This window comes from Lepidochelys kempii, chromosome 4, assembly GCF_965140285.1.
Source record: "Lepidochelys kempii isolate rLepKem1 chromosome 4, rLepKem1.hap1, whole genome shotgun sequence".
NCBI lineage: Eukaryota > Metazoa > Chordata > Testudines > Cheloniidae > Lepidochelys > Lepidochelys kempii.
The window spans coordinates 55,582,579-55,600,997 of record NC_136383.1 but is presented as its reverse complement, the minus strand read 5'-3'; the positions used below and the strand labels follow the sequence as shown (position 1 = coordinate 55,600,997).

The window sequence follows — 18,419 nt, the reverse complement described above, 5'->3', positions numbered from 1 at the left end:
GGATGTTTTTCTACATTTTAAAATATATTTATTTCAATTATAACACAGAATACAAAGTGTACAGTGCTCGCTTTATATTATTATTTTATTACAAGTATTTGCACTGTAAAAATGATAAACAAAAGAAACAGTATTTTTCAATTCACCTCATTCAAGTACTATAGTGTGATCTCTTTATTGTGAAAGTGCAACTTACAAATGTAGGGATTTTTTGTTACAGAACTGAACTCAAAAACAAAACAATGTAAAACTTTAGAGCCTACAAGTCCACTCAGTCCTACTTCTTGTTCAGTCACACTAAGAGAAACGAGTTTGAATACATTTACAGGAGATAATGCTGCCCGCTTCTTATTTACAATGTCACCTGAAAGTGAGAACAGGCATTTGCATGGCACTTTTGTAACTGGCATTATAAGGTATTTACGTGCCAGATATGCTAAACATTCGTATGCCCCTTCATACTTCAGCCACCATTCCAGAGGACATGCTTCCATGCTGATGATGCTCATCAAAAAAACAATGTGTTAATTAAATTAGTGAGCAAACTCCTTGGGGGAGAATTGTATGTCTCCTACTCTGTTTTACCGTCATTCTGCCATGTATTTCGTGTTATAACACATGTTGTTCGTTTTAAGAACACTTTCACTACAGATTTGACAAAACACAAAGAAAGTACCAATGTGAGATTTCTAAAGATAGCTACAGCACTCAAACCAAGGTTTAAGAATCTGAAGTGCCTTCCAAAATCTGAGAGGGATGAGGACATGCTTTCAAAAGTCTTAAAAGAGCAACACTCCGATGCAAAAACTACAGAACCCGAACCACCAAAAAAGAAAATCAACCTTCTGCTGGTGGCATCTGACTCAGATGATTAAAATGAACATGCATCAGTCCGCACTGCTTTGGATTGTTATCAAGCAGAACCCGTCATCAGCATGGATGCATGTTCTCTGGAATGGGGGTTGAAGCATGAAGGGACATATGAATCTTTTGCACATCTGGCACGTAAATATCTTGCTACACCGGCTACAACAGTGCCATGAGAAAGCCTTTTCTCACTTTCAGGTGACATTGTAAACAAGAAGAGGGCAGCATTATCTCCTACAAATGTAAACAAACTTGTTTTTCTGAGTGACTGGCTGAACAAGAAATAGGACTGAGTGGACTCATGGGCTCTAAAGTTTTACATTGTTCTGTTTTTGACCGCAGTCATCTTTTGTACATAATTCTACATTTGTGAGTTTAACTTTCATGATAAAGAGATTGCACTACAGGACTTGTATTAGGTGAATCAAAAAATAGTGTTTCTTTTGATTTTTACAGTGCAAATATTTGTAATAAAAATAAATAGAAAGTGAGCACTGTATGCCCTTTGTAAGTGAAGACTTTGTATTCTGTGTTGTAATTGAAATCAATATATTTGAAAATGTAGAAAACATCCAAAATATTTAAATAAATGGTATTCTACTATTGTTTAACAGTGCGATTAATTGCGATTAATTTTTTTTAATCGCTTGACAGCCCTAGTTTCATTATATTATCCAGGTTTAATTTGTTTTCTTTCTTTGACATATATTCATGAATGGACTACCCCAAAGTTCCAGTCTTTTTGTCAGAGTTCTGCTGCAGGGATCAGAGTTCTTATAAAACCTTCAGGTGGCATACAGTACTTCTAGGGCTTTAGGTTTTTAATTTACCATTTTATGATGATTTATTTGTTGTCTTACAGCAGCATCTAGCAGCCCCCAGCAAGACTGGGTCCGTGCAGTGCTAGGTGCTGAACAAATGGAAAAGGTCCCTGCCTTTACATGCTAAGTAGACCAGACAGACATAGGGTGTGAGGGAAAACAGAGTCACAGAAGTCTTGCCCAAGGTCAGACAGCCAGTCAGTGGAATAGCGAGGAATAGAACCCAGTTCACCTGAGTCCTAGATTACTGACACCAATATAGAGCTCTTCCTAGCCATGACTAATGGCCTCCTTGATCTAGCTGTTTCCTTTGCCACAGTTGACTGTTTCAGTGCTACAGTCAGTTCTCTTGACTCTTCATTTTCTTCATACTTCTCTGACCACTACTTCACCACAATGCCTGAGTGGTTCCTCATCCCTTCGCCACAATCTGCCCGTGTTTCCGGCAGTGATGTTGTTGGCCTTTCCTCTTCACCCTCTATATTCTTTTTGTGAATAACCTCATTCACTCCCATATTTCTGTTACCTTTTCTACAGTGATAACTCACAAAACTACCTCTCTCATTTACCCCTCCCCCCACCCCCCCAGCCATCTTGCCTCTCTGACATCTTCACTGGTATCTCAAACTCAATAAAGTGAAAACTGAACTTGTCCTCTTTTCTCCCAAATGCTTCTCCTTCACAGTTACTGCTTTTATTATGTCTGTGGCACAAACTGACCACCTCAGTATTGGATTTGACTTTTGTCTATTCTTTTGAATCCATGCTCTTGGCAAATCCTGTCATTTCTTTCTCTACCCCTTCTCTGAGCTATCCTCAGTCATGCCATAAAACCTTTTTATATATGTACAGGACATCTGTCACCACAGCTGCTGCAAACTCATCCTCTTCTGATGTGCCCAACATTGCATCATGCCCCTTCCAGTCTAATCTGTATAAACGGATGCAAGTGAAATAATCTTCTCTTACATCACTCTGACTGTGTTACATTAGCACTTTGCTGCTGTCCTCTTTCCTTCCACATCAGATTTAAGCATAAAACTCTTCATGATTCTGCCCCGCCGACAATTCTGCTCTTATTTCCTCCTTTTTCCCTACTATCTACAGTTCTCCCAATTTGAAAAACTGAACATCCTTTTGTATCCTTCCCACACCCTCATCTCCATGCCTTCTTCCTTTCTTTTATTCATTGTGAACCAAATATCTACCCTCTCTTCATTCAAATCCATCCTTTGGGCTTGATTCATAACTGCATACAATTGGAGTAATGCATTGGTGAAGCAGAACCTTATTTGCAAAGCTTTCAGAAATAATCAACCACATATAAGATGACTGATTAAGCAGTTCAGAGTGTGTTTGTTTTAAAAAAGATTGGACTCTGTTGTGATAGTTTATATTGCATCTGCCCTGTATTGTCTATTTCTAATTTAGATTGTAAACACTTTGGGGCAGGGACTATATCTTTATTTTTGTACAAAGCAGAGCTTTGTACTTATGGGTCTTAAATAACCTGTAATGATGATAAAACTATAGGGGCTCCCAAAAACCTCAACCCCAGTGTATCCGAGACCCATTTTTAAATAAGCAGTTTAATCCTGTTCACAGGACAGGCAAGAAATCCATCTAATAAGTGATGCAAATATTCATCTCCTTATTAAAACTCAGGGTCCTGCTTCCTGTAGCACGGTCTATAGTGGGGTGATTTCTGTTCGCTTTGGAAGTGTGAGGGAAGATTCTATGATGGGTCACCAAGGTAGCTAGAGACTGGGAAGAGAGATTCTGTGCTTTAACAGGAAACTCAAAATCACTACAGAATGGATGGAAAATAGAATGAATGGGAAATATTTATATATATGGTATTCAAATAACTTTCTGTTTTGTTTTTGGTTCATTCAGGGCAGCACAATTACCTATGTGCAGGAAGAAATGACTGTATTATTGATAAGATTCGAAGGAAGAACTGCCCAGCTTGCCGATTACAGAAATGTCTACAAGCTGGAATGAATTTAGGAGGTAAGCATACCATTTATAGTTCTTTATTTTAATTTGTTAGGCAAAAATATTTTTAACATGCTGCTTTTTACATACATAGCTGCATAATCTCAAACCTTTCAGGTTGAATTACACTGAGAGAAATGCACAAAAGTTAATAAACCCTACTGTCATTCTAAATCAGTTTTTGGGAGATATGTATTTTATGGCTCAGAACAAGAAGAGTGGGTGTTTGATGATGACAGTAATTTTAGTGGAGTTTCACTAAAGCTAGGAGTATGGAAGCCTCAAGAATTGTATATGGGATTTTTTGTGATGATGGTGGGGAATGTTCTTGAGATCATTTAAAAACATTGTACACCTTAACAAAAGACAAGTTCTTGCAAAGTGATATCTCTCAGCTTTAATGTTAGTATCCATTCTAGTAAGGATTGAAGCATTTATATTGATAGATTAGTGCTGCCTAATTCATATTCAAATAACAGGACTCAAAACATTTTCTTCATAATATAATTACCACAGATATTCTGAAAATCATGTTGTTGTCATTGTCATCATGGCAAATCCCAAAGGGACTTGGCCTCCTTGCTGATTGAGCACTACCCAGATCGATCTCTGGCTAGGTCCTTAAAATGGTCTGACTGGATATTCAATGTATGTCCATCACTGGTGATCTTATCACTCTACCGAAGCTGCTGGTGTCCATGTGATCACTGGATGTGTAGTGGCATTCTTTGGTATACATATTTCGGAATTCATTAGTCTTCTGTTGCAATATATCCATACAAGACTGCCACTGAAACTGAACCTGTGCTGATGGAGGTGATTGGTGGGTTCTGCTTTCAGCATCCTCTTTTCTGATCTTTTCCTGCCACTTGATGTGGAGCAGCTGATGTAGATGATGAGAATCGAAAACATCAATCTAGTCTTCTTCAGGTTTTCTCAGTGCCTGAGTTTCACTTCTGTGCAACAGAGATGATATAACGGTAGTACTATAGATCTGCAGCTTCACAGCAACTTTGGTGTCACAGCATCCCAGTAGAGGCAACTGAAGGGCCCAAAACTGCTGCCTTACTAGTGTCTGCATCTTTCGAGCATCCTCCTGTACTGTCTATGACACTGCCCAAATGTTTGACAATAGCCAGCTGCTCAATGTTCTGTCTTGACAGGTTGACACTGAGGTGGTTATAATCAGGAGCTGGAGGCTGCTTGATGGTAATAGCCAGAGACTTTGTTTTATCTGGATTAATAACCAGACCAGTGTGCACTGTTTCTTGTTAAACCAGATCATCCATCAGCTGCAGTGATTCACTGAATATGATCGACATATTTGAAATCTTGAAGCAGTATGGTGTTCAGCTCAGTGCCACGGCAAGAGCTATCCCCTCAGTCTTGTCCATCAACCAATCGATGCCAATATCAAACTATGATGGTGAAAGAATGCAGCCTTGATGAATTCCTGTGGCAATAGGAAACCATGTTGTGTATCTGTGACTCAAACACAGCTTTCCATTCTATTATAGAGCTCTTCTATCAATGGCATTCCTGGGAAGATAGTGTCAAGTTGCTTCATCAGATCCTACAAACTTGCTCAATGCACTGAATCAAAGTCCTGACAGAAGTCAATAAAAAGTGGTGCACATGGCTTATTAAATTCAGCAGTATTTTCAAATAGCTGTCTCAAGGTAAAGATCAAATTGGCATTGGAACAATCAGTTCTTCTTCGAATAGCGTGCCCATGGTTGCTCTATTTCAGGTGTGGATGAGCCTCTCAAGCCCTTCATCAGAGTTTTTCCACTAGGAGTGTCTGTTCAGCCCACACATGCACCTTATGCCGCCTCCTCTGAGGAAGTGAAAGAGGTGTAACTGAATAGTAGGAAGAGGGCAACCTGTACTATTTATCTACAGAAATGGAAGAGATTCTCCCATTGGCTCTGCTCTCTTGCTCAGAGAAATAAACTCAATTTAATTTCTCACCATCTAATTTGAAGGAAAGATGAACCCCAAACACAAACTAAATCAAAGCTGCCTTATGTGTTGGACTTCCAAAGGAACTTATTTTCTAACCAAATAGGTTGTATGATTTGGACAGGGAAATCTATAGGAAAACTGCTTTAAATTCTAAATTGTAGTTCCCAGATATTGCTCTGGAGAACAAGGACCTCTCTTCCTAGGATTTGTAAAGAAATTGGGTCTCCTTTGTATCCCTCCTGATCTGCTGATCGGAATGAAAGAACCAAAACTGTTACTTAATAGGAGAACTCAAACTCTTCTTTGGTAGAAGAATTTTTAAAGCACATTACATTTTATGATGTAAAAGTTAGCTACCATCTTACTTCTTTCTTCATCTCTGTAATGGAAAACTTTTTTATAGCAAACAAAATTGACAGAATAATGGAAAATCCAGGGTAGATGTTCCACATTTTTCTGCAATAAATGCAGCGAGTTTTTGCAGAACCTCATGTATTTTGCTGATCTTTTTTGACACCATTGGTCTTTTTTCCCAAAAAATATTTTTTCCGGTGTTTACAGTAATACAGACTGTTGTGTGTGTATTTTGAGCATGTACATTTTATAGTGTGTTCAGACATTTTTTTAAAATGTAGTACTTTGATTTATGTTAAAGCACCCATGCCCTGTTTTGGCACCTTTTACAAATGTATCTAAAACAATGCTTATAAAAACGAACAGATCTTTGCATGAAGACTCACCAAAGTTAGTAGAGCTATTTTATCATTTACCTTCTTTTATATGATGAAAATTGTAACATCATCCATTCTCCTTTTATATTCTGATGGTCTTTGGACAATTATTCATCAAGTCACCACATAATGATTTCTTCAGTGAGGTTATTTACTTCATAAGTCTGTCTGATTTTATGAGAAGGGGCGATAATTGGTAGTTGCTACAAAAGTTAAAGTAGCTAAATGTTAACATAGTCCAACCCTCTCCTTCACAGATCTCTCTCTCTCCCTCTCCCTGCAACAAGTACTGCTTTGAACCTTTTCCGGACCCATTATTTGTTTGGGGTTGTTTTTTTTTTCTTTTGCTTCTAATGCTGTATGTTAGTCTTAATTATTGGAAGACATTCAGATGAAGCAACTGTGTTAAAAATGTATGCTGGCCCATTTTTTAGTCTGCTTTTTTCCAAGATACTGTAGTTAATTTTCAATTAATTATGGGCCAGAAAGATTTAATCAGTTCTGAAGTTTTCTTCCTGAATATACTATGGTACAGGCCCAAAATACTCTTCTTGCTTGAATCCTATCAGAAAGTTATAAGGTAGGCTGAGGTCTATTGAGATTTGTCCCTTGCAACAACAAGGATTTGATGGTCTTAAAGCTTATTGAAATATTGTTAATATATTTAAGATAAATAGAATTGATTGTCAATTTTCAAATGATTTACCATTCTGGCTGTGGAGACTACAAATCTTATATAAAGAATACATAGGTAAGTTAGGCCCTGATCTTATATTCACTTACATATGTGATGACTTCATCCATGGGATTCTGTTACTCTGTTAGGTCTACTTACTGAAGTATTCTTAATGTATTCAAGATAATCTGAAAAAAAGATTGGATCAGGTTATTGATAACATGATAAGTCTTTCACTTCTTTGTCTGGATCTAAATTACACTCTGATTTAAAATGGTGGTCTATGTGGTCTCAATTCAGTTCTTAGTGCATAGGTGTTATCCTTTCCCCAAAATTATCATCCTTACATTTGGCATGAATTGTCACCCTTCATAGAAGTATGATTATAAAGTCCAATGTATATGGAGACTGAACAATTTTTTTTTTTTTTACCCATAGAATAATATCTCCAGGTCATAGTTAAGGCATGCTGAACAAACAGTGTGAAAAATATTTGTGCTGCTGGCTTTGTATTAATTCTCTGAATACTTCATTAAGTTTTAACTGGAAAAAAAAGACATACAGGTATTTATTAGGGCTGATAGGAAAATAGTAATTATTTTCTGTGGAAAAATTCAAAAGAAAACACTTTCAGTTTTTGGAGAAGGAGAAAAAGAAATGGGGGGAGAAGTGAAACTTTTTAAAGTTGAAAACCAAGAAAAGTTTCAGGTTTCTATTTTTTGTTGAAAAATTTCTCCCAAAATGAAAAATATCTGCAAACATTTCATTTTGATCAAAAACCCTGTATATTTCCATCATATAGTATATGAGTTGATCCCACCATGAACTTATACCTAAAGTTACTCTGCATATTAGTGCCCACCATTACACATGGAGCGTTTTCTCAAGGGAAGTGGTAAAAAACCCATTATGCATTTAAAACTTTAGACTTCACAAAACACTAGGAAATCTAGTTCCTGTAGAGGGAACAATCCTGCATTAGCAGGGAGATGGACTAGTTGGCCAACTACATCTTTTCCATCTTTAATTTCCATAATTCCGCCTAAATGTTTCATAAGAGTTGCCTGCTTTTTCCAAGTCCTAAACTATACAATGTGGAATTAACTGTGTCTGTGTGTGTGTCTGTGTCAGAGAGAGAGAATTACCTCTAATTTGAGCCTTTTTTCATTAAACAAAACTTTCATAGCTATTCCAAAGTATTAGTGGTTTAATTTGAACATGCAGATTAATCTGATTTAGCATAACTATATGTTAGAATGGAAAAAGTTACAGAAACTAAATATGCAATCAGTTTTTTGCCCTTATGTAATGTACAGTTTTAAATTTAACAAAAATGTACCCGAGCATATTACCAAATACTTTTTCACCTGAATTATGAACACCTTAGTTTTGTCATTTATATTTGGATTTATTTAGGTAATTTAATTTTCAGTGACTCTATCTTTTATTTCCAAACTGAAATGAAAAATTTACTAGAATCAGGTTTATCCCTATTTTCCAAATGCAAATTAGTCTAATTTGCAAAAGAAGACACAAGAAGATTGCATGGTTTAAAAAAAGCAACAACCTTATGTTCCATGAGAAAGTTGTATTTTGTTAAATTTTAGGCTGTTTTGTTGTTTTTAACATTTACCAATTTTCAGATGCTCGTTAGTTGTGCTTCACATGATGTGTATATTACTTTACCTGTTTTAGCTCAGTAAACACATTCAGGTTTCACAGAAATCAAACCAGTTATGGTGTTTAATTTTAAAATCTGAGACATTTCTCTTGACAAAAAAAGAAATAAGAAAATCAATGATCATGTTCATTCAATGTTGTCATTTGGGAGGGCATGTTCAGTTTGTAATGTAATTTTGAATCTTTGTAGCCTGCAACCATACTACCTTGTGCTGTGATCCTGTCAGATCTCATAAAGAGAGGCCATCTCTTGGATGATATGTAAACTAAATTCTTTGGTCCTTTTCCTATGCTTGCCCTTCTTATTTCATCATCAGCAAAAACAATAATAATAATAATTGGTACAAACCTTTAGAAGGCACCTTTTGCCAGTCAAAATCTTCTCCCCTGGATCTTGTTTACATTGTTAGAACCACTTTTCCTGCTACTTCACTTTCTGATGTACTCCATGTGAGTAGATGCTCTTCCTCCCCAAATCATTCTGACACTCTACTTCTTCAAATGGCAGGAATTCAGGCATCCAGAACTTGATTACCTAGAAAGGTATAACCATATTTGTAGCTATTTACTATGCATATTTGTGATGTTTTAGCTCTTCTAGAAGAGACAACAGAAGATAATTACAAACACATTTACCTACTGGAGCTGTTAAGAAGGTATTTAGAGAATGATGGCAACAAATCAAGATTTTGGGGAAATGCTGACATCTGACCTTTAACTGATGAGCAAATTATCCATTTTTAAACTAATTTTGAGGAAACTATCTTCTGCACTTTACATTTTCTTTCTCTAGTTTTATTTGACTTATTGCAGCACAGGAAAATACATTACAATACTATATAAACCAAAAGTATAAATATAATATGTTAAAGCATACATACCAATGTTTATGTGACCTATCAAAACTCCATTAACTGCTATCTGTCAGTAATGACACAAAAACCCTCGTAAAGACTCAGTTTCATGAGACAAAAGTTAGTCTTTTTATATCTTGATATCAATCTCATAACTGTATGAATTAATCCATGCCCTCCTCCTCCATCTATGAGGTTGCTCTTTTGGGGAAACTAAGGTACTAGAAACTCCAAAAGAGCCCTTTGCTCTTTTTCCTGAGAGAGAGCTCTTACTGCCGCTTTGGGTTTTGCACAATTTAAATTGATCTAAATAGTGCAGTGGCTCCTTCTACCAATGTCACAACCAAAATATATTGTTCATACATTGTTTCTTAGCAGTGTATGTGCATTATTTCAAGTTGTGTTAACTTTGCTTTCATTTTTTTAACCCAAATTACTGTAATGCAATGTTTCAGAGTAACAGCCGTGTTAGTCTGTATTCTCAAAAAGAAAAGGAGTACTTGTGGCACCTTAGAGACTAACCAATTTATTTGAGCATGAGCTTTCGTGAGCATCCGATGAAGTGAGCTGTAGCTCACGAAAGCTCATGCTCAAATAAATTGGTTAGTCTCTAAGGTGCCACAAGTACTCCTTTTCTTTTTGTAATGCAATGATTTTTCAAGTTACTGCATTCTTTCCACAAGGAAGAGCTGTAGAGTACACTGGTAAATAGGAGTGGATGGTAAACATTAGAATGGTAATTGACTAATTTATGGCAATCTAGTACTTGGGTTTTGCTTCTAGTTCTAGTATTTGATGAACATGTGTAATGATGTATTTAATATACAATGCAAAACTCCAAAAACACTAAATGTGACACATAATTTATGAATGAATAAATAAATAGTAATAGATTAATTATATGAATATCTGAACAAGAATGATTTAAGCCTGGCTTTCAGGAAAGATAACATTTTCTTTCTCGGACAGTTATTTTTAAATTCTTTGCATATTAGATTGCCATTTTAAAATGTAGTCAATGCATCTCTCTTGGTATTGATGAAAGTTCGTAGAAAGACACTTCATATACTAAAAATATTAGCACATTTGCACTGTGTCTGTTTTGCTGTTTTTTCCAAGATATCATATTTGGGCAGAATCTTCAGACTTCTAGCCAATTCTTATTAAGCTTTTTTGGATAAAGCTTTTTAATTTTTATTTTACCAGGAAACTACTAATTGGCAGTTGGTAAAAGTTGTTCCCTCACAGAGTAGTATCCTATGAAGCTGTTATTTGTCAATTAATCATCACTTTGACGATTGCTAAAATGTAAGCAAATGCATTAGACTTTTTTTCTGACAACCTAAATATTCCTGTAAAAGTGTCTTTGGAAATAGGCTTTTTTTACACTGTAGCATCAGTTGCAAACAACTCCCCAACATTAAGATCTGTATAAGTAGGGGCATAGCGAGCAGATTGAGGGACGTGATCGTCCCCCTCTATTCGACATTGGTGAGGCCTCATCTGGAGTACTGTGTCCAGTTTTGGGCCCCACACTACAAGAAGGATGTGGATAAATTGGAAAGAGTCCAGCGAAGGGCAACAAAAATGATTAGGGGTCTGGAACACGACTTATGAGGAGAGGCTGAGGGAACTGGGATTGTTTAGTCTGCAGAAGAGAAGAATGAGGGAGGATTTGATAGCTGCTTTCAACTACCTGAGAGGTGGTTCCAGAGAGGATGGTTCTAGACTATTCTCAGTGGTAGAAGAGGACAGGACAAAGAATAATGGTCTCAAGTTGCAGTGGGGGAGGTTTAGGTTGGATATTAGGAAAAACTTTTTCACTAGAAGGGTGGTGAAACACTGGAATGCGTTACGTAGGGAGGTGGTGGAATCTCCTTCCTTAGAAGTTTTTAAGGTCAGGCTTGACAAAGCCCTGGCTGGGATGATTTAACTGAGGATTGGTCCTGTTTTTGAGCAGGGGGTTGGACTAGATGACCTCCTGAGGTCCCTTCCAACCCTGATATTCTATGATATCTAATACCTGGCTATACCTAATACATGAATTCAAAATAAGTTACCTTCCGTGTGGCCATTTGTTATGGTGACCAGATGTCCCGATTTTGGGGTCTTTTTCTTATATAAGCTCCTATTACCTCCCCAGCCCCTGTCCCGATTTTTCATACTTGTTGTCTGGTCACCCTACCATTTGTTTTCCTTTTTTAATTTAAGCTGTGGTTTAGTACACCTTAGTGCACTGACTATATATATTTTAACTTCCAACTGAAGGCCAAATACTGTCTCCCATGCCAATCCTGAGTAAAAAAGAGGAGAAAAGGAAGTCGTTTTATAAATATTGTTCTATCAATATATCTACGTATAAAATTTTTTTAAACCTAAAAATGGAGGTCTGCAAAAATTTTCCCTTGGAATGTTCAGGTATAAAATAATGTGTATTGGAAGTAAATCATAACTATCCATAAATAACACTATCACAGTCATGAGGGACCTATGTGGTGTTTGAGGGGAACAGAATCTGGACCTTTGCAAGAACATTATCACTTATACTGCATCTTGTGGCTGTAAAAGCAGCTGACAGAACTCTAGAAGCTGCCTATACAGCGGTTTTGGTCAATGGATCTATATATTGCTGGTTTACTGACCCCAGATCTCTCTGCCTGCCCCACAGGCAGGCTGACACTGAACAATAATGCAGAGAATGGAGATTTCTTTCAAGCAGCTTCTCCACTGCCTCTCACTGTACAGTGGAACTCTATCAGTTCTTTTGATTTTTCAGGCACTGTAAAAGGAGGCAGGATTTGCCCCCAAGTACACAGTGGTTCTGTATCTGCTTGAGAAAGTATGAAAATTTAGTTAAAGAAAGAGAAATATAGTAATAAACTAGAACTGCTAGTCAAACAAAATATCTAAAAACTAGGACACCTGTTATTTAACTACAGAGTCCAGAGTAACTAGAAACCAAGACAACACCAATTATTTAATTACAGAATTGTTTAACCACAGTTCCAGAGTGTGTATCCAGTAATACTCATTTAACAATCACTGTTGGCAACTCCACTGTTATCCTAATCCTTTGGGCTCACAGCATTGGTATAATTTTCTACTCCTCTCCTTCCTTCTCTCATGCTGAAGCTCTGCCTAAATTCTTCTACTTCTTTACTTTCCTTTTTTTTTTAACATATACTCCACTTTTTCTTTTCCCCCTCTTTTTTCCCCCTATGGCTTTTCTCTCTGTGTTCTTTTCACTCTGTCTTGTATTTCACCACCTCTTTTCTTAAACCTTTTTCTAAAGTAGAGCAGCATGCCTTTCCCCTTCATTCTGTATTTCTTCTCTCTTCCCTTTGTCCTCATTATTTTTTGTGTCCTATTCTCAATCTTTCACCTGTTCTGTAGTCATTTCCATCTTGTTTTCCCCTTTCTTTGGTCCCTCTCCTGATAAGTTCTCCTCTTCTCCAGATCCACCCACTACACTGCTTTGTAGTCTCTCCCTTTTCCTTATCCCAATTGCCTGCTTCTCTGGTAAATCCCCCTAAGTTTCTTGTGGCAGTAAATCTGGTTGGTTTGTTGATTATGTAAGTCAGGCAGTTGTTTAAGAAGTCTAACAAGCACTATTAAGTGGGGCTATAGGAAGAGAGTCTGACATCTGTGGCAGTGTGTTGCTGTAAAGCTGTTTGTGCCTCCCTCTCCTTTTTCCGAAAAGACTGTGATGGTGCATTACTGTTGACTAAAATGTTTTTTTGCAGGATTTGGGTGAGGCTAAGATTCTCCTAGCCATGGTTAGCTTAGTCCTTGTATTCCAGCAGAATTTAAGATAAGATAAATGGAGCTCTAACCCTTTTGTGGTTATTTAAGGCAAAAAGCAGGGTAGGGGGAAAATTACAAGGGATCCACATCTAATATACTCTTAGATGTGTCTCAGAATGAAAAGAAAAAAGTAATCTATAGATTTGTAGACTAAAGAAATACAGCAAAACAAAATACTATACCATTGTAACACAACCAATTTAATCATATTAATACTGTCCAATATTTGTGTATGGTATTATCCAATAGTAGTAGCATGCTATTTTTCAGCATTTGTGTCTCACTGTTATATGATAAGTCAGTGGTGAAAATGAAAATTACTAATTTCAAGCATATATAAGGGTTCATTAGAATTCATATTACATAAATTAACATTCAACAATATGAAATACAACCTGTCTATCACCAAAATTATACTAAGTGCTTTACAGATCATAAGAAGACAAAACCCTAGCCCTCAAACTTTCAAGGCCCCGTTTTTCACCTACATTCCACAGGCCCAAAAGAGAGAGGCTGATGCCTGGGTACCAGCTCCCTGTTCAGTGCTGGCCTTCCAAACAATCATTTTAGGAAAATGTGGTCCATCCTTCTTGCCTGAGTTATAAGGCTGACGTGGGGGAGGGGAAGAAATATCTTCTGTCTTGTAGCTCTGACAATATTTTATACTACCTGCTAAAAGCAGGTTTAATACAATGTTTCTATTTTCCTTCTTCCCCAGAGCTTGCATAGGGATTCTGTATCTCATTTCCAGGCAGATGTTGATACTTAATTTAAGGATCTTTAGGATTAAGTCCTCCTTATATCCTCCAACTCATCAGGCTCCCTTACTTTAAGGATTCTCACATCTAGATTCAAAGTCTTCACATGGTTTTACAAATTCTCCAAACATCTCTCTTAGGGTATGTCTACACTACGAAATTAGGTTGATTTTATAGAAGTCGATTTTTAGAAAGTCGATTTTATACAGTCAATTGTGTATGTCCCCACTAAGTGCATTAAGTCCATGGAGTGTGTCCTCAATACCGTGGCTAGCATCAACTTACAGAGTGGTGCACTGTGGGTAGCTATCCCACAGTTCCCACAGTCTCCACTGCCCATTGGAATTCTGGGTTAAGCTCCCAATGCCTGATGGGGCAAAAACATTGTTGCGGGTGGGTTTGGGTACATGTCGTCAGTCGCCCCTCCCTTCCTTCCTCCCTCCGTGAAAGCAACAGCAGACAATCATTTTGCGTCTTTTTTCCTGGGTTACCCATGCGGACGCCATACCACGGCAAGCATGGAGCCCGCTTAGCTCACCGCTGCTGTTGTGAGCATTGTAAACACCTCGCACATTATCCTGGAGTGTGTGCAGAACTGGGCTAAGAGACGCCAGCACGAGGATGATTGTGATGAGGACATGGACACAGATGTTCCTGAAAACACGGACTGTGGCAATTGGGACATCATGGTGGTAGTGCGACTGGTTGATACAGTGAAACGCCAATTATGGGCCTAGCAAACAAGCATTGACTGGTGGGACCGTATAGTGTTGCAGGTATGGAATGATTCACAGTGGCTGCGAAACTTTCGCATGCGTAAGGCCACTTTCCTTGAACTTTGTGAGGTGCTTCCCCCCGCCCTGAAGGGAAGAAATACCAAGATAAGAGCTGCCCTGACAACTGAGAAGTGAGTGGCGATAGCCCTGTGGAAGCTTGCAATGCCTGACTGCTACCCGTCAGTCGGGAATCAATTTGGAGTGGGAAAGTCCACTGTGGGGACTGCTGTGATCCAAGTAGCCAGTGCAATCACTGACGTTCCGCTATCAAGGGTAGAGACTCTGGATGGCTTTGCTGTAATGGGGTTCCCTAACTGTGGTGGGATGATAGACAGAATGCATATCCCTATCTTGGCATCGGACCACCTTGCCAACCAGTACGTAAACTGCAAGGGGTACTTCTCAATGGTGCTGCAAGCACTGGTGGATCACAAGGGATGTTTCACCGACATCAACATGGGATGGTTGGGAAAGGTGCATGACGCTCGCATCTTTAGGAACTCTGGGCTGTTCAAGCAGCTGCAAGAAGGGACTTACTTCCCAGACCAGAAGATTACCGTTGGGGATGTTGAAATGCCAATAGTTATCCTTGGGGACCCAGCCTACCCCTTGCTCCCATGGCTCATGAAGCCGTACACAGGCAGCCTGGACAGTAGTAAGGAGCAGTTCAACTGTAGGTTGAGCAAGTGCAGAATGGTGGTAGAATGTGCCTTTGGACGTTTAAAAGCTCACTGGCACTGTTTGCTGACTAGGTTAGACCTCAGCACAACCAACACTCCCGTTGTTATTGCTGCTTGCTGTGTGCTCCACAATATCTGTGAGAGTAAGGGGGAGACATTTATGGCGGGATGGGAGGTTGAGGCAAATCACCTGGTGGCCAATTTTGAACAGTCAGGCACCAGGGTGATTAGAAGAGCACAGCTAGGCGTGCTGCACATCAGAGAGGCTTTGAAAACCAGTTTCATGACTGGCCAGGCTACGGTGTGACAGTTGTGTGTGTTTCTCCTTGCTGCAAACCCGTCCCCTTTGTTGATTTTAATTCCCTATAAGCCAGCCACCCTCCCCCTTCGATCACAGCTGGCAAAGGAAATAAAGTAACTATGGTTTTGAAACCATGCATTCTTTCTTTATTAATTAAAAAAAAAAGTGAGATAACTGACAAGGTAGCCCAGGTGGGGTGGAGTGTGGGGAAGGACAAGGCCACATTGCTTATTGTAGCCACACTACAAATCAAAGCTGTTTGAATGACAGCCTTCTGTTGCTTGGGCCATCCTCTGGAGTGGAGTGGCTGGGTGCCCATAGCCTCTCCGACCCCCGCATTCTTGGGCGTCTGGGTGAGGAAGATATGGAACTTGGGGAGGAGGGCAGGCAGTTATAGAGTGGATGCAGTGAAGGGTCTGTGCTCTTGTTGACTTTCCTACAGCTCCAGCAGATGCTTCATCATGTCCGTTTGCTTCCACATTAACCTCAGCATTGCCTCCTGCCTCTGCTTTGCACGCTCACTTAATGATTTCGTGGCCTCTGCCGCTGAATACCTCCATGCATTAAGCTGTGCCCTATCAGTGTGGGAGGACTGCATGAGCTCAGAAAACATGTCATTGTGAGTGCGTTTTTTTTCACCTTCTAATCTGCAATAACCTTAGGGATGGAAATGATAGGGGGAGCATAGAAACATTTGCACCTGGGGAGAGAGAGAAAAAGGGAGAGTAAAATTTAAGATGATACATTTCTGAGAACAAAAGGGAGACTCTTTCACAGTGAATCGAGCAATTCACAGCAGACAGCACATGTGCTTTAGGTACAAGGTCGCATTTTGCCTTTTATATTGAGCATCTGCCGATATGGTGACACATCACAAATGGTTGGGCAACAGAATTCAGTTTCCAGGCAGCCATGGCAAGCCTTTTGGTACACGGGGTTGGCTTCTTACGCCTTCATAACACATGGGAATGGTTTCAAACTGTAGCGCCATCCTTTCCCAAAGCAAGCAATGCCAGTTGGGTTTAACGTTTAAAAGGAGGGGCTGCGGTTTTCATGTGGATGTGCAGCACACACCTCCCCTCATCCCACTGTGTGGCTATTCTCTGGCATGATCCTTCACCCCTCCCCCCACTGCATGGCTATTCTCTGGGATGATCCCTTCACTCCTCCCCCCACTGTGTGGCTATTCTCTGGGATGATCCATTCACCCCTCCCCCCACTGCGTGGCTATTTTCTGGGATGATCCCTTTTAGCCAAGCACAAACAACCCAGCATGAAAGGGGTTCTTTTACTGTTTCCCTACAAAAATTCCCCTATTTGAACCAGGTGGCCATGAATGATATCACTTTCCTGAGGCTAACACAGAAAGATAAAGACCAAATGTTGCTTGAAGGCGACCAAAACCCAGGACCATTCGCTGCCATGCTTTGTGCTGCAGTGATTCCAGACTACATGCTACTGGCTTGGCATGGTAAAGTGTCCTACCGTGGAGGACGAAATAAGCCCTCCTCAGAAACCTTCTGCAAAGGCTTTCAGAGTGCCTCCAGGAGAGCTTCATGGCGATGTTCCTGGAGGATTCCATTCCATCCCCAGACATGTTAACAGACTTTTCCAGTAGCTGTACTGGCCGCAAATGCATCCCAATTCTTCAGGGCAAATCAAACATTAAACACTATTGCTTTTAAACCCTGTACTGTAGTTACAAATGTGCACTCACCAGAGCTGCCTTCTCCAGCTTCAGGGTTGGGGATCCCGCCTTGGGAGGGTATTGGCTCCAGGGTGATGAAAAGATCCTGGCTGCCGGGAAGAACAGATTCACCACTTGCCTGCTGCGCATTCTCCTCCTCCTCTTCCTCATCCACAAAATCCTCCTCCCTGTTGTGTGAGACTCCCCCCTTGCAGGTGTCCACAGACAGTGGTGGGGTAGTGGTAGGGTCCCCCCCTAGAATGCCATGCAGCTGATCATAGAAGCGGCATGTATGGGAGTGACCTTTTGCCTCCTTTGCCTCCTTTGTCTTTTGGTAGGCTTGCCTGAATTCCTTAACTTTCACGCAGCACTGCTGTGTGTCCCTGTTGTGGCCTCTCTCCACCATGCCCTGTGCAATTTTGGCATATATATTAGCATTTCTTCTTTTGGTCGGAGTTCGGCCTGCACAGATTCTTCTCCCAGCAGTCAGATCCAGTGTCTCCCTTTCAGTCCATGCTGGAGCTCGTTTGTGATTCTGGGGAGACTGCATGGTCACCTGTGCTGCTGAGCTCGCCACGCTGACCAAACAGGAAAAGAAATTCAAAATTTCCCGGGGCTTTTTCTGTGTACCTAGCTAGTGCATTGGAGTTCAAAGTGCTGTCCAGAGTGGTAGCACTGGAGCACTCTGGGACAGCTCCCGGAGGCCAATACTGTCGACTTGCGTCCACACTTACCCAAATTCGACCCAGCAAGATAGATTTTAGCACTACTCCCCTCGCCCGGGAGGAGTACAGAAGTTGATTTTAAGAGCCCTTTAGGTC

The 18,419-nt window shown here is 39.7% G+C and overlaps 1 protein-coding gene across 12 annotated transcripts in view; it reads left to right on the top strand.

Moving 5' to 3' along the window:
• NR3C2 (nuclear receptor subfamily 3 group C member 2) overlaps positions 1-18,419 on the top strand; it is a 280,828-nt gene that overhangs the window by 214,970 nt on the left and 47,439 nt on the right. For 11 of the 12 annotated variants that reach the window (XM_073341312.2, XM_073341313.2, XM_073341310.2 and 8 more), the window contains one exon: positions 3,585-3,701. The exons of the other annotated variant lie outside the window; for it this stretch is intronic. In XM_073341312.2, coding sequence (XP_073197413.1) covers positions 3,585-3,701 — 117 coding nt within the window. The remainder of the gene's footprint in view (positions 1-3,584; positions 3,702-18,419) is intronic. 12 annotated transcript variants of the gene reach the window in all.